At 40.3% G+C, this 16,978-nt stretch overlaps 1 protein-coding gene across 3 annotated transcripts in view; it reads left to right on the top strand.

Annotated features, from left to right (window-relative positions):
• The window catches only part of cadm1b (cell adhesion molecule 1b), a 162,672-nt gene that overhangs the window by 128,539 nt on the left and 17,155 nt on the right, over positions 1-16,978 (top strand). For all 3 annotated transcript variants that reach the window (XM_087851052.1, XM_087851053.1, XM_006801572.3), the window contains 3 exons: positions 4,884-5,042; positions 7,727-7,823; positions 8,097-8,269. In XM_087851052.1, the coding sequence (XP_087707178.1) occupies positions 4,884-5,042; positions 7,727-7,823; positions 8,097-8,269 (429 nt within the window). The remainder of the gene's footprint in view (positions 1-4,883; positions 5,043-7,726; positions 7,824-8,096; positions 8,270-16,978) is intronic.

The following is a 16,978-nucleotide window of genomic DNA, read 5'->3' as shown; positions in this document are numbered from 1 at the left end:
ACTGGTTTTCGTTTTAAAAGAATTTAATAAGAAGACTCGAAACAAAGCAGAACTGATCGTAGAAGTCAAATTAAAGACGCTTTTGTTCACGAAAATGCCAAGACAAGGGTAAGTGGTGCTATTTTCCTGACCTTGAAAAGTGTTGCCTGTCCCTTTGGTATTTTGTACTGTCAAATGAAAGACACAACACCATGGGACTTTCAGGCAGACACAGTTACACAAGGCAGATTGGGGCTAATTTGGCAGAAAGTCCTCTTGACATTGCACAGAGACAGCTCTTTTTTTTTATAAGGCGGAAAGGTTGTTACATACCACAAAAAAGCAGAAGAAAATAAAATGACATAAAAACACATTTGTTTTTACTTGAATCATCAGTTACATCAGCCAATAACTGGATTTTCAGTAGTTCTACAAAAAAAGTCACACATATCGTACCTCTTCTATCACAACTATTCACATAGGATTCACATCTGCTTCATAAGCTAACTCCTGTTGGAGCAAACATCAAGATAGCTCATTACCTTTAGCGTTTCTGACAGAACTAATTGCGAAAGCTGTTTTTAATAATAAATTCAGTGATTAAATCGAGATTCAAGGCAAGGCAACCAAGGCATAAAAAGCAGGTGTCACGAGGGTGTCGGATTCATTTTTGATGTTGGGGTGACAAAAAAAAAAGTTGAACTGTTAATCTTAGAATAAAAAAATACATAAACACTTCATCACATTAAGAGTGTCAGTCACAGAGTCAAATGGTAATTTTACCTGACATTTATAATGTAGAGACACAGCTTCACCTGAAGTGACGTTCAAAAAGCTTAAAATATTTTGATAAAACACACAAGATTTCTCTAAAAAGCAGTGTGCCATATGATTTAAGAGCTGGGTTTATGTTAGTTAACATAAGTGGCCAATAATGCGAAGATTTAAAACTGCTGTCCTCTCTCCTGGCGCTCATGCTCAATGTATCTCAGAATAAAGTGACATTCCTGCGGTCGGCCTGTGGTCCCACATGCCCACCTCTGGGTCAGAGCCGATTTGCTCAATCACATAAAGTGAACAGCATTGACAGTAGTGTTTTAATATAATTCATTCTATTATTTTCTAAAAATTTCTATAAAATCACATCAATCAATTCATCAAATTATGTCAACACTCTACAACTTTTTGCTATCCAGCTGATTATTTCCCACAAAATGCAATTAGCCTAAAATGATTATAAAAAATTAGATGGGCACCAATTACGGCTTAATTTGATTAGTTCATTATTTTATGTGTGATACTCTATAGATTTGCCACGATTTCACTTATTTATTGATCATTTAATCTCTTTATAAAGAAAAACAGTACTGTGCGAAGCTCAGTCATTTCTTTATATTTTGCTGCCAGACTTTGTTGTAATTCTTTTAAGTGTCTTTGAACAACAGTTCTCCAGAATTTCTGAAGGCATTTCAGTTTTTCTTTAGGCACTGGCTGCCTGTTCCAGTCATTTTTAGTCCAGTCCAATTTTCAGAGGAATTTTTATTATTATTTGTTAAGCGGTTTAACGCTGACCTATAAATCATTCAATAAATAATTTAATAAAAAAGCCTCCTAACTCAAGGGAGGACGTGTGTTGCATCTGCACATAACAGGCAACTTAGCAAAGATTAATATTAAATTGTATCTTTAAGTACTTTACTAGCAGCCTGTTACAAAACCGCATCATTTGTTCCCATTTCTTTAGTTCAATCTATGACAAATGCCAAAGATAACACAGTTTGACAGGCATAAAATAGATGTTTGCATTCCCAAAGAACTATTAACTAAAAACACTTTGCAGTTGTTATGCACGTGTGCAGTGTGTCCTTAAAAAATTGAGGAAACTGGATAAGTGGTGGACAAATAAGTGTCAGTCTTACAGCAGATGGATAGTATCTAAAGGGCATACCCTTAAGAAATGGGACAAATTCCAGCAAAGATCTGAAACACAGCCTGAGAGCATCATCGGATCCACCTAATGTTCACTGAAGCCTCATCAGAAATGGTCTCAGTGGAAGGGTGGCTATCAAAACTAAAAGGCTAAGGTATCCCAAATTACACAAGAACTGGACTGAAAATCGGTGGCAACAGTTCATATGGAGTGATGAATTCAAAAATGAAAAGTTTGGTTGAAATCACTGTCAATGGGCATGGTGGAGGTCAGGAAAGAGGTACAATAGTCACTGTCTTACAGCCATCTGGAGGTTTTTAGGCTTTGGAGCTGCATTAAAGCCAGTGGTTAACGGATCTTGTTAAAATTGATGGAATTATGAGCATGGAAAATCAAATTATAAACCACCATGAAATATCCTCTGGAATGTGTCTGATTGGCAATGACTTCATTTTTCAGCATGACAATGATTCTAAAAACACTGCCAATGCAGTAAAAGCATACCCGGATAGAAAAACACACAGTGGCCTCTCCAGAGCCTGGACCTCAACATCAGTGAAGCAGTGTGGGATCATCTTGACAGACATGAGAGCAAAGGACAGCCAAAATCCAAAGAAGAGCTTTGAATGTCCTTCAAGAAGTCTGGAGAACTTTTCCCAAGGACTATTTAAAGAAATTACAAGAACGCCCGCTTAAGAGAGTTCACGCTGTGCTTTAGAATGAAAGTGATCATGCCAAATATTGACTTTCATACTTGTCAGAATTGTGGAAAGTCTGTTTTTTTGCCTTATATGCTGTATTTTCATTTATGTTTGTGCATTTTCCAGTTCTTACAAAATATAAAGAAATAAGGGGTTGGCTAAGGCTTTTACACTGTATTTAAAGAATTCCAACCATATATTTAATTTATGGTGTCAAATCCTGAAACATTTTCATCAAGTTTTCTTTACACTGTGCAATTAGGAAACCTGGTAAGACTGTTATTCATCAGTCTTAAATGTTGGTAGCCTGTGAGATCTGTGAGAGTCTGTGTCTGCTACTGGCCAAGTTGAATTTTTCCACCAAGGCACCAGAGTCCCAGATTTTAAAAACAAAATAGAAAAAAATCTCACAGTGTGACTGTTGCTACGACCCATGGCCACACACCAACCATTCACAATACGACATGGTGTGACACAGGATACACCAGCCAATTTTGTAAGTGAGTTTTGAATGAAGCTTGAAAACACACACACACGCAAACTCTCACACATAGAGACACGCTTTTCTTTGGCCAGGACAAGGTTGTCATGTTTTTAAAGTATCTTCTCTCATAGTGTATGCACCTTTCTATTTACGATTTGACATGCCTCAAATTGATATTGTACACCCTGTCAGAGATTGCAAACCAACATTTTATTCGACACAAACATAACGTAAACTGCCGTGATTGTTATTATCGCACGCTCTAAATGCTTCACTGTGATTTTATGAGGTAATTAGCGCGACTGGCCGAGAGAAAAATGGCTAATCACCACATCTCTTCAGTTTACACTCCACTTCACCCAACTCTTTGGCGCGCGGGGCGCTGCTCCTGGCAGGTGTGCTTGGAAATGCCCTCACTGACCTTGTGATTGTATGGTGACAATACAGCTCTTAATTGACTTTTTTTTGCTCTTATTTGGAAAGGAACAAGTGCCCACTGATCACAGGACTCAACTTTAACTAAAGATGTTTGGGATAAACTCATTTACTGCTGTTGTGGTGCTTTTTCGAGTGAAGTTAAATGGCATAATTAAGCTGGAGTAGAAACCATGCTTTTGGCATCACTGGACCAAAAACCCACTAAAACCCTGCAGCATATTGTAATTCAAGTGGTCTGCAAGGGAATGAGACTCCTGCACCTCCTCTTGGCTCTGATATCAGTTTCTAATCAGATGTATTTTAAGACCAGATCAGTTGAGTGGTCTAAAATAGAGCGAGCATGTCCACATGGAAGCTGAGATGTAGTAGTACACATGATTAATCAAAGAACCTTCACCTTTACCCACTGCAGGGCACAAACGCATGCTGCAACACTTTTACGCATTTTTGTGCAGGCTAGCAAGATCGCTGTTGTTTAGATGAAAACCTTTTCTTTTTTTTTATGAAGCCTCTTCACACTGACACACTGTATTCCTGCTGTTATTACTGTTATTACTTACTTACCCTTTTCAAATGGTCAGTGCACTTTTTCGACTGCCTGTTTCCTCATTGCAGCTGGCGGTGTGGTCAAATTTAATGCCCACAAGTGCATTGACCACTTACTGCTCCCAGTACTTTAAATTTTATGTAGGCAGGTCTTGGGTGGGTGCGTATATGTTACATGGGGTTAATATCCATCAAGAGGCCGCATATATGTGTATTGGTGATCATCAACTGTGGAACAACAGTGTTTTGCCCTCACTGAGTCCGGCACAGCTCCCCTGTGACAAGGCTGAAATGGAAGTGTGCTGCAGGTCAGTGTGGGGCTGTAATTATTTCCTCACTTCATTAAGTGCGAGTAAACCATCACACTCAGCACTGCAGCTAATGCAATGCCCCTGTGGCATTGTAATGCTCTCTAAATGAATGCCCTTCTGACAGCCTAGGGCCTAGTGGGCAGCAGATTACTGCAGGGTTAGCCCCAACAATGCTCAACCCTCGAGCAGCAGAAGCCTTCATTATCAGGCTGGATATGACCCAGCCGCTCCTCACTGCTCTCGTCAGAATCGAAGGCCTTCGGACTCTTTGAATCCCCTAAAGTCTCGCCTGGGCACCACATCACTGAATCATAAATTAAATGTAAATGCCATCTGAAAGTAGTCCTCTTTGACAGGTAATGCTCTCTTAATAGCTCAGACTATTTGCTCATTAAAGCCAGTGCAGACTGCTTCTGCTGCAGGAGTTTAGATTTGTTTTTGACCTGTTTCGCCATTAACTTTCTCTTCCTGTCATCCCTGTGATGGTTTTCCAGGTGAAACAACAGTTGAGGAGACGTATGACAGGATGTTTACTGTCACCAGCCGGGTAAGATTTTCTGTCACCAAGGAGGATGATGGAATGCCAGTGGACTGCATCATTGACCACCCAGCTGTAAAGGACCTCCTGGCTCAAAGACACTTGGAAGTACTTTGTGAGTGACCCAAAACTCAGTCTTTTCAAGCCTAGAACTAGACCGAGGCCCCACAGACAGTGTCGGGAACTGTTTCTTTTCTGGGATAGTTGAGGGGTTAACTGCTTATTAGTGAGGCTGGGCCATTAGTATCAGATGTCCTTCATTTCACTTCACACCTAAGATGTTTCAGGTGTAACACTTGATTCTGATTGCAAAAAAAGTAAGTAAAAAATACTGCATGTAAGTATAAGAGAACCTACACAGCCAGATAAGCAAGAGCACTGACAGGGTTCTTTTAGAGATACTAGAAGCATATTTATACCTCTACCAGAGTTAGAATCCACCACAGTGTTGGTTATTTTGTCACAGTTGAGCAGTGGGCACAGAATTTGGCTGTATTGATTTTTCAAATCCTTACAACTGTGAGGACAAAATGAACAACCTTGGGCTGTATTGATAATAGACACTTGGGAGAATTCTGAAATACAAGTACAAGCACAACTCTCCTTCTCCGCATCACCAGGCCAGAGTGAGTCCGCCTAGTCAAAGTTGTAAATTGGGCAGAAACTACTACCTTCAAAACAATGATCTTTTGAACCAGTTCTAAACATTCTTGCTTGCACATCTACAAAATTTCATGCAAAAATAATTAAAGCATAATAATAATAATTCCTTCAGCCTTCAAAAGATGATGACAAAGTACATTTTTAGTAACACACACAGGCTAATCTCAGTAAAGGCACCTGTATGAATGGAAAGGGTTAATAAGATAATATGAATCAATGTGATTATAAGCCTAGTACACTTAATCTGGAGTTCTGTGGGTAATCTTAGCCATAAATGTTTGTATTGGAGTTTGAAAGTAAACACAGACAGAAGCCACCTGGAAGGGCCGTTATGGTTGACTGCACGGTGAACAACAGCAGTGTAAAAATAAAGTTAACTACTAAGTACACCCTTACAGCTTACATAGGAAACAGCAGCCAGGTGATGCTAACATGAAGCACTTGATTAACTGATCATTAGCACTTTTGTATGTGGGTGTGTGTTGACTTGACACAGTGCCATAATCTTCAAGTGAGTGGACGTCAAAACAACAGCGACATCTCAGACTCTACAGGCCTCAGTTAGCATTTTAGATGTTAAAGTTCATGACTGCAAATTTTTAAAAAAGACTGAGCAAATATGTCTCGTTTGGAAGGGTTGCCAAGAGAAAATATCTTCTCGCTAAAAATACGATTCGCAAAGTTGCATCTGAGCAAACCGCAAGGCTTCTGGAATAATCTTGTTTGGACAGACGAGACCAAAGTGGAGATATCTGGCAATAAAGCACAGAATCGGAATCAGAAAGACTTTATTTATCCCCAAGGGGCAATTAAGAGAGCACAGCAAAGCCTTTGGCGAAAACTAGGCTCGGCATATCAGCACAAACAGCTCGTAGCAACTGTCAAGCATGGTGGTGGAGGGTTGATGATTTGGGACTGTTTTGCAGCCACTCTCCTTTATACCAAATAATTGTAGAGTCAAAGCTTGGTGAAAATGGGTCATAAAACAGAAATGCTGGGGTGAGACCTTAAGAGAGCTATGCCTAAATAAATGCTCACAAACCTCAATGAACCGAAGCAACTTGGCCAAAATTCTTCCACAACAAAGTGAGAGGCTGATAAAACTTACTTCAACTTGTTGTAGCGAAAGGTGGTTCTACAACCTATTGCATCATAGGGTATATTTAGTTTTGCATAGAGTCCTGTGAAAAACATTCTTTTTCACATGACTGTACATCCTCCTTTTTCCAGCTCTCTCCAAAGCAAGTGCAAACTTTGCAAAACCCACAAATAAACATGAAATATATAATAAACACTTTCCTTTTACATCTCTGGAAACTTGCAAGACAGAGTGGCAAGAAGTAACAGACTCTTGAACCCAGCGTTATAGCTGAGCGTGTTCAGGTGTAGATCTTGCGCCCTGCTGCGATGTAGATTACACTGCCATATTGCACGACTCCTGCATGAACTGCGCGCACACAGGAATAAATAACTTGCAGTTGATACGGTCTTAGAAAGACTTGTAGTATCCTCAGACCTTCATGCCGTAGATGTGTCGCATGTATTTGACTGCTTTATCGTACAGCTGGTGTTTCTTAGAGCGTAATGGTGCCTTGGCCTGAGAGATACAGCAATCATAAGGGGAAACGTTTCTGCTCAGGTATCAGTGATGTTTAGGTGTTCTTTAAATGGTGAATTGATTGAAGAGGTAATGCAAACGGCCTTATGCTGTTAAACATCAAAGAAAGGTTAAGGTACCCTTTTGTAGTCTGTGCAGAATATTAATTTTTTTTCCAGAAGATAACTGTTTTGTCTGACCTTTCAAGGAAAAAGAGAAAGCTTGACTGCAACCGCTTGACATTTTGGCAATCTTTGGCTAGCATTGATAAGAGGAAGGGGGGAAAAAAGCCATTTTACTATAACGTACTGCAGACGGACTGGATGTCTAGTGAGCACATCTATAATCATTTCATACTCTTCTATGTTTCGTGATTGACTGTTTTTCTTTCATTTAGAAGTCTGTTTCTCACTGCGCTTCGCTTTAGAGTCCAAATATCATTTAACACACCCTTTAGCTGCAAGTATGAGAAAGAAAGTCAGCTGGATTATAGCTTACATCACTGAAGCGTCATAAATATTAATCTCTTTAACTTTCAGATAAACCAGAAGTAAAGATCGTTGTGACATATCCTGAAGGTTTAACCAGAGAGGGTGACAATCTGGATTTGACATGTATCGCTGAAGGAAAGCCACAGTGAGTATGGATGCATTTCAGTGCTTGAGACTTCTATTTCATTTTCTATTTTCCACTGTATATTATTTTCCCCGCCAGTCCAAATACCCTCTTAACCTTTACATTTCAGTGTACCATTTAAATGTTACCAGTTGTTAGCATGCTGTATAAACTACATCATTAGACAGGGCCTGCCAATGGCCCTTCTCAGATTCTCAGATTTGACCTTTATTTCAGATTTCTACGATGGATATACAGAGGCTGAGTGATGTGTGTGGTATTTGTGCTCTCCAGTCCCCATCAGATTAACTGGCTGAGAGTAGATGAGGATGTGCCACCTCATGCCGTGGTCACCGGCTCTGATCTCTACATCGAGAACCTCAACAAGTCCTACAACGGCACCTACCGCTGTGTGGCGTCCAATGCTGTAGGAGAGGCTTATGTCGACTACATCCTCTATGTACATGGTAGATATTATACTTTATTCCTTTTTACACTATTATTTTAAATACCTCCATCGATTCTCATCATTCCTATGAAAAGCTTATGGACTTAAAGACCTTCGGCAGCTTTGCTGGTTATGATTTTGTGTTACAGTGATGACACACTGTGTACATACAAGCAGCCACTTTTCAAGCATAGACGTACGTTAGCCGTTATTTAGAGGAATAGGAAGTTTAAAAGGTGGCGGCAGCTGACAAATCCACAGGGCTTTGAATTCATGTTGAAGATTTTAGCTTTAGCTGTATCATCAATGTATGATGACTCTGAAGTATGTGGAGTACAAAGGGATGGATAAAGTGGCTGTTGACATTACACTGGGATGTGAAAAACCCAAATAGAGAGATGTGTTATGGTATATTATTATTTTTGAAGCAGCAGCAAATAAATCAGACCCAAGCAGCTATATGTTATATCACATTATACCTACCTCCCCTGAATGTGTGGCCCAAATGTAACTATTCAAATGTGGGGTTTTTTTTGTGTTTTGTAGTTCTTCCTCCATTCTGTGGAATTGCTTATCATTCATTGTCTGGTTTTGCTCACTGATAAAGGACACAGACACTTTTAAGAAGGTACTTCACTAATTTAGCATTGCATTCCTAGAATGTCTGAGTTGTTATCGTTGAGCAATTAGCAAAGATAAAGAGTAGGTCACTTCTTTTAGCCTTGATGTCAATGCCTGTTGACGCCTAGTCTACTAAACATTTATTGATTCATTTCCATTTTTAATTTAATGCAGTTTTTTTGTATCTCCTTGTAAAGTTATCGCTTTTTTAAAGTCTGCACCGTGTCTGGAAATAGACGCCACCTTGCTTTGTGTAGAAATGTGCTATCAGACTGTGATGCATTTAGAACTGTTTGCAGAAATATGCACCTTCCGTTACCACCAGTGGAGACAAGGATTATACAGACATGCATCGTCACACTCATGCACAAACAGTACCATATTCCTAAGAGCACTGTGTAACACTATGCACTATATTGGCTATTACTTCATTTTCTGTGATCAAGATCGGCCGTGGTGCTGTTGACTTACGTCGAAGTGGTTGGAATTTCAATGTGTTCTCCAGCCATCCAGTAAAGGGCAATTGAGGGACCATCTCTCCCAGGACTTGACTTTAAATTTCACAGACAGTTTGCTCCTCTTGGTTAACCTCTCTTCACTGAGGCCTCATTTTCTTCTCAGCTTAACATGCCTGTCAGCCTTTTCACACTAATTGGAGTTTTTGTGTTTTTCTTGTTTTCTTTTAAACACAGTACAATCCACAACAAAACAACCAAATGGAACACAAAACAAAATCTTAACATAGGGATTTAATGACTAACTCGACTACTAAATTTTACTTGGATGCAATTGCACATAATTCTGAGAACATTTTTTTTTCTCCATACAACTGTTTAAAGGCATCAGGCACTTGCACTTGAATCCCCGAGGGGGGAACAGCAGGAGGTAGCTGTTTGAAGTTGCACAAAGCACCGCGGACTTCATCATTTAGAAATCTCGTAACTTGATGTCAGTGAAGTACACACTACTCGGACCTTAATTTCCTATTTTTGGTGGCTGGCAGGGGTGATGTGGATAAGGGGAAAATAAATTTTCAGCAGGTGCAGCCATTGTTGGTGGGTTTAGCTTTCTCTCCTTGGAGTGCTTGCTCCCTGCTGTTTAGAGAAGCATTTTGTATTTCACTCCCAAGTTTCAATTTGTTCCTGCCTGTGTGCCAACAGCATTGTCTGCCAGTGACCATACGCAAGACCAGGAATGAGAAATCTGTTGTTTAGGCTCTCAGGAAATATAAACAAAAATACATGTTTGCGTTACCTCAAATAGATTTTCTTTCTTTTTACCTAAGACTCATAACCTATTGCCGGTTGCTTGTAAGTCTTTGCTTTAAACAAATGTCAGGGGCTGGAATCAAAATGATTTTTGATGTTCAGATGAGATTGTTGTTTGCTTGTCCCTTTAAACCTGGAGGCTGTTTTCTCTTTCATCCTGTGCAGGGGGAATGTTTCTTTGGGTGGAAAGAAACTTAAAATTCGCAGTTTCGGGCGTGTACTCACTGGCTGGATTTTGTAACACCGAATCTAGTCGGGATGCCAGTCATGGTCAATTATACAGCTTAAACTGTTAAAGTGAAGGAAAAGACGCTAAGTCCATGAGTTACCCTTTAAGCTGTATAAAAAATAAATTTAAAGCTGTATGTTTATCATTATTTTACTGTAATTCCTTGTATGTTTATGCTTTATATCCAATCTGTGTGGCAGTAAACATTTTGTTGTGATCATTGCACTTGTATACCTTTCACTGATACTGGTATGAGGAGTCACGCTGCATATAGAATAATATCAACTATGTGTTTTTAAAGTGAACCAGTCGTCTCTCTCTCCGAATTAAAAACCGAGAAAGAAACAGGACAGCTTGGTTTTAAAACCATCCAAACCACGCTGGGTTGATGCAGTTTGTTAAATTTGGCCTCCAAAATCAACACTCACATTTAAGCCTAACATGCGCAAAGCTGCAGAGTCGAATGAGAAAGGCTCTGTTGTTCAAAATTGGCTTTTTGTGGATTTTGTGAAAGAGCTGATTGCAGGTTTCCTGCTGGTGATATTGTTTTGATTATTACTCAGTCTGCTTGCTTAGGTCATGTTGACAGCCATGAACTGTGTGTCAAAAACCAGCAATGTAACAGTTCTTTTTTTTCTTTTCTTTTTTGTCTAGCTGATGAGCAGATGTTTATGGCAGTTGCTGAAAGATGTGCATTTGTGAAAGTAAATGCGTTTGTAATGGCCTTCACGTCAACACCATTTCACCAATTGTAGGGCAAGCATTGAAAAGGATTTTAATGGAGGGACGAGGTCTTGTGCAGAGGATGCAAAAAGCTGTCAGACTCTAGAGGAATTAAGGAAGAATAAACAGCTACTGTTGGAGCAGGGATGATGGTTTTCTGGGGCTTTGTAAGAGTAACCTGAGACTGAATTTCTACACCTGGAAGCATTACAGAGTTGTGAAATGACTCCCCTCTGATTGCTGAAACTGCATAGGTGCTATTGATGGTTTGAATTTTCTGAAGAATAACCATGTGGGGTGTTAGGAATGTCTTCTAAACTGGGCTTCAAACACAGCAGGATGTCGCTAATCCAAATCTCTGAGGCACAAAGCACTCAGAAAAGCGCTGGTATTCCATTTTATCATTGCTAGAATATTTTCAGTCACATAAAAATGTCTCCCTGCACGCAGTTAATGGAACATACACAGAATTCCTCATCACTGTATGTCTGACATTCAGCAGTTCCATAGGTTGCTCGAGGAATAATGTGTTTATTTCACCAGCTGACACGCGTGACTTTGTCACCATGACATAGGTTTCCTGTAACTCCCATAACTCTGCCGCCCCATGGTTTGTGCTCTGCCAGGCAGATGATGGCATCTGCTTGTTCCCAATGGGCCTATAATGATCACTTCCAAACAAAAGGACAGCATATGCCAGCAAATAGCTCACTCAAGGCAGCCTTATTCAAGCTACCACGGCTAAATTTCTAATTGCTGTGTAAAGATTCCTCGGAATCAAAGATTTATTGTACTCTCTCGGATCAAATCCTCTCCGATTTTGAACAAGTGGCATAAGCATTTTTTGACTCCCCATCACAGATCTTGAAAGTAGTAATATAATATTCTAATAGTTCAGAAGTTTCGACTGAAATGCCTGCGGGCATTTAGGAACTCATGCATGATGCGTGTCTACTGCTGTTAAATTCATGTATCATCTGATTCATTCTGCACCCATAACACTTACATGAATGACTGAAAGCCACGGGAAGCGAATGTTCTCCGATCCCGAATAAAAGCTACAGTGTCTGCGTTGTCAGTGTTTGTGCCTTTGGCCATGACTCCTTCAATTAGTAACTTCCTATCCACATATTTTACCAATTTCCATTAAACACCATTTCTCTGGTGTGCAAATGTTGGACGCTCCATGACTTTAGCTCTCCGTAATGAGACACAGGAGATTGGTAAAAGGTGCTCAAACTGCATATAATTATATCTGCGACTCCCACTCCTGTTTTCTGGAGGATTTAATGCCAGAAAAAAATCATGTTGTGGTCCACGTGAGAGTTTGTTGTCCCAGACTAATCATGCTTGCAACAGTAGCTTAATTAATGTGTGTCTCTGCAACATGCATTGCTCTTTGCGTGATAACCTTGTGCCATTTTTTCCCGTAGCTTTCCAGCAGCAATGCACAACAGCAATTTCAACTGTCCACCAGTGCACCCTTCTTATCCGGCCAGCTAGCATTAGGCTCATATTTTTCTGTTGTAAAATGCAATTTTCCCTCTTATCTGCCAGTTTTGTTTTGTTTTGCCATTTGCGAGCTCCTGCTAAAGCCATCACACGCCTGTCGCAAAAAAAGTATTTTATTTAACTAAGGGCATGCAACCAATAGTTTTATTTTAATGAGCTGTTTTGTACTTGATAAATATTTGCTTGCAGAATTATTGATAGAGCTGGGCCTGAATTGTCTATCAGTTTCAGCCTGTTGCCACCCTCTACCAACACTGGTCCTTCGGGCTCTCCCTATTTCAAAAAGACTAATGACCTTTCACTGCGCCACAGCCGGGACAGGTCGGAGGCCGATGTAAATTCACGTCAAATCAAGCCCCATTGTAGTGCTCGTATTGTATGTGGCCAGTTGAAAGGCTGAAAAAGAGGCTTGTCATGCTGTTCTCCACAAGGGTGTGTCTTCAACAGGCTGTGAATTGTGCCCTCTGGCTGGTGTGTGTTGTTAGGGAGAGCTGGTCAGAGAGAGGCCTTTCTCTCATAGAGGTGACCTGATGCTATAACTCACACATGCTGCCCGTTGGCAGGATAACAACCCTCACTTTGCCACCACGGTTAAGCCCGCACTTGACTTCCTAACCCAAAAAATCCTCTACAGACAAAAAAAAATAAAAATAAATCAAAGCTTCACAAGCACTGGGAATTTAGGGTTTATCAGGGTTTCGACATAACATGAGGGGGCTCGTGGGTCTCCTTGTTCTTATGAAAGGCTGTCGAGAAACTGTGTCCTTGTGAATCACACTGATTTTATGAAACATGCAACACAGTGTGGAATGAGTTTCAACACAACAGCTTGCCGATTTTTTTTTGTCGCGATAAGAAAAAAAAGAGAAATCGTTAGATAAATTGATGCAACCTCTTTTACAGGCTTTTTTTTCTTTGTGTGTGTTTTTATAGAATACCTCTGCAAAACTTTATATAAAGGGCACTTTTAACTAAGAGAAGTAAGAAAAAAAATACATTCCACGCCGTCATGTTGGCAGGCAGGTGTAAGCAGGCATAGATAAACAATTTCTCCTACATTGTTTCACTTTATGGTTAAATTCTCTCATATCAAATTCTTCACTGATACAAATGCTCCCTGAAAATATGGTTTCTCAAAAATACACTCATATTTCAGCCCTCATAATGCTGAGCCCAGAGTCATTCAGCCTGGAAATTGCCCATGGAGAATTCTTGTTCGTCTGGATATTATATGTGCCACATCCTATCCCGGCCTTTGTGAAGACCCTCATCCCTGAATGGCCAATTTCCCTCTTCCAGACACTGACATTTCAGCTATCACACTGCCTTCGGTCACAGGGAAAGAAATCTAGCCCACCCCCCTCTTCAAATACTGTCAGAGCCGAATCTCTTCCTGATACCCGATGCTACACCCTACCACCATCAGCACCACCTCTGCCATACACTCCATCCCTGGCGGCAACATTATGCTGTCCTTGATGTTTTATCATTAGTTTGGGAGTGTGTGGTCCCCCACTGCTGTCTTTTGATGGAGTGCAGACAGTAAAGGCATGGAGACAGCCAGCCAATTTCCCCTGCTGTGACTCTCCCACAGCAAGGGGTCGTGCTATCTTCCCTCTGCACCAGAGCCTGGCATATATTCCCCTGATGAGGAAGCTTTCAGCCCTCCTTAGTACTATTGCATACCTGAATTGCCCTCCATTCTGTCTTTTTGATTATTTTGTTTGGGGGTTAGTGACAGGCCTAATCAGTACAGTGTGGGGCAGGGGATGCAACTCAGGGCTCTGCTGTGCTGCAGCGGGAGACCACCAAAGTGCTTTAATTTGCAGCCTGACTCAATTATTGAGACTGTGGAAAATAGTAATGCCTTTGCATGATTGCCAGGCATTATTATTCATACTTAATTAGAATTTTCTTTTTTTTTTTTACAAATAAAGAAATATAATAGCTTGTCATTATGAAATATAGTATAGTGACATGTTAATGCCTTTTTTATTGTATTTTTAGCCATGATAGTGACATGACTGTTTGGGCTCAGCAACTACTTAATGGCGTTTTCGTATTCACCTATTCATGATCCCCAGATGATGTGTGCTAAATACTTTCATTTCTTGGCTTACCTGTAGAAACACTATGAGGTTGTTTTTAGTGAAATGTACCATCATTCTTAACTTGTGAAATGTCTGAAAAAGGACAATGTTTTTAAATACGGTCACTTTATTAGGTACACATTACCAAGTTGGACTCCATTTGTCGTCAGATCTGCTTTAATTCTTCATGACACAGGTTCAACGAGGTGTTGAGAACATTCCTCAGAGATTTTGGTCCATATAGACACGATGGCGTCACACTTTCGCTGCAGATTTCTGGTCTGCCGCATCCTAAAGGTGCTCCATCAGACTGAGATCTGAAGACTGTGGGGGCAATATGAGTACCGTGAATTATTTGTTGTGTTCAAGAATCCACTTTGAGATGATTTGAGCTCTGTGGCATGGTGCATTATGCTGCTTGAAGCAGCCATAAGAAGATCGGCATAGCCAGCAACAATACTCAGGTAGGCTGTGGCATTAAATGAGTGGCCCAAAGTGTGCCAAGAAGATACCCCGCTACAATATTACACCACCACCAGCAGCAGCCTGAACTGTTGCTAGAAGGTAGGATGGATTTATGCTTTTGTGTTGTTTATGCCAAATTCTGACCCTACCATCTGCAGGTGGTACAGCAGATATCAAAACTCATCAGACCAGGCAATGTTTTCCAATCTTCTGCTGTCTAGTTTTGTTGAGTTTGCCTGAATCTTCGGCTCTCTTTCCTGTTCTTGGCTTAGACGAGTGACACCCAGTGTGATTTTCTGCTGCTGTAGCCCATCTGCTTCGGGGATGAGTATTCTGGGATGTTCTTCTGCATATCTTTGTTGTAACAAGGGGTTATTTGAATTACTGTTAGTAGCTTAAAGCCGTGTGACCAGTCTTCTTTGACTTCTGGCATTGACGTCAACAGAACTGCCACTCACTGGTTATTTTCTCTTTTTTGGGCTATAGTGTCTTTACACTAGAGATCCCAGTTGATTAGCATTTTATGAAATACTCAGACTGGCACGTCTGGCACCAGCAACCAAAGTCACTTAAGTCACCTTTCTTCCCCTTTTTGATGTTCAGATTGAACTTGAGCAGGTCACCTTCGCCATATACGCATGCCTAAATACATTGAGGTACTGCCATGTGATTGGCTTGGACCACTTTAACCCTTAAGAGCCCAGACCTATTTCTACTTTCATGAAAATTACGGGGGTCTTATATCAAATGAATCATATATAACCAATTCTCTGAGTGTAAAGGGGCAGTGACACCAGTGTCACTGTGGGTCCTTAAGGGTTAAGTTTGTCTGGTTTGAAGTTTGAAATTTAAGTTTCATTTTTACTTTCTCTTTTGCTTGTTTCATTGGTTCTGGTCAGTTAAGTTTAGGCACAAAAACTTTAGCACTTGTTTAGGAAAAGATAAAGGTTAAAATACATGATTTCATAAAACTGTTACAAGGCTTAGTTTTCTGGGTTCTGGCGTGACGACGCCTGTGCACATTTTACAAGCAGTTTTTCCACGTGGCATTTGAAGGCTTATTTTTAAAAGCCAAGTGTATGATTGTGTATTACGATGGTCATCCCCAGCAAGAAAAAGCAATGTCGATTCACCAGAGGATGACTCTGGATGACTTGATTCTCGGACTTTTTTATCTCAACAATTACTTTACGGTTTGCCATTTAAATTTAGTTCAGACACTGCACCTCACCACCACCCTGCACCCCCCCCCCCCCCCCCCCCCACACCACGTGTGGACAAACTAATATGACAAACATGGTAAAAATGTTACCTCTGAAGCATCAGCATGCTGATGTTAGCTTTTACATCACAGCTTTTGCTTGAAGGGCAGGTTCACATTTTCCATGTCTGTATTAGAACACCAGTCAGGTGTCCATACGAACATGAACACATGTTTGTTTGCTCCAATCTTCTGACTCATACTGGTCCGTGCTACTTAGGCGTTTCCAGTAAAATATATCGAGAACAAAAGCAGTCCCGATTTTTGCAAAACAAAGTTTATCTTCTTTGCCCCGTCTTGAATAAGAGGCTATCCTCTAAAGTCAAATTCTTTTAGAACCCAATTTCCTCCTTTTGTTTCCTGGGAAGTGTTTCTCTGTAGAGCTGCAGCAGATGATTAGTTAGACAAAAAGATTTCATAACTTAAAAAATGTGACTTTGAAAGGTGCTTGATTGATTTTGATTTAACTGACATTGGCAAGGCCCTGTAAAAGTTTTGAATTTCTTTCTTTTTCTTTTTGCTTTTTCTTGTGTTTTGCAAAAAAAAAAAAAAAGTACGA

The sequence above is a fragment of the Neolamprologus brichardi genome, chromosome 14 (assembly GCF_056152115.1).
Source record: "Neolamprologus brichardi isolate AB-2024 chromosome 14, ASM5615211v1, whole genome shotgun sequence".
Taxonomy (NCBI): Eukaryota; Metazoa; Chordata; class Actinopteri; order Cichliformes; family Cichlidae; genus Neolamprologus; species Neolamprologus brichardi.
Note: the sequence above shows the minus strand (reverse complement) of the source record. Positions and strands in the feature narration are given on the sequence as shown.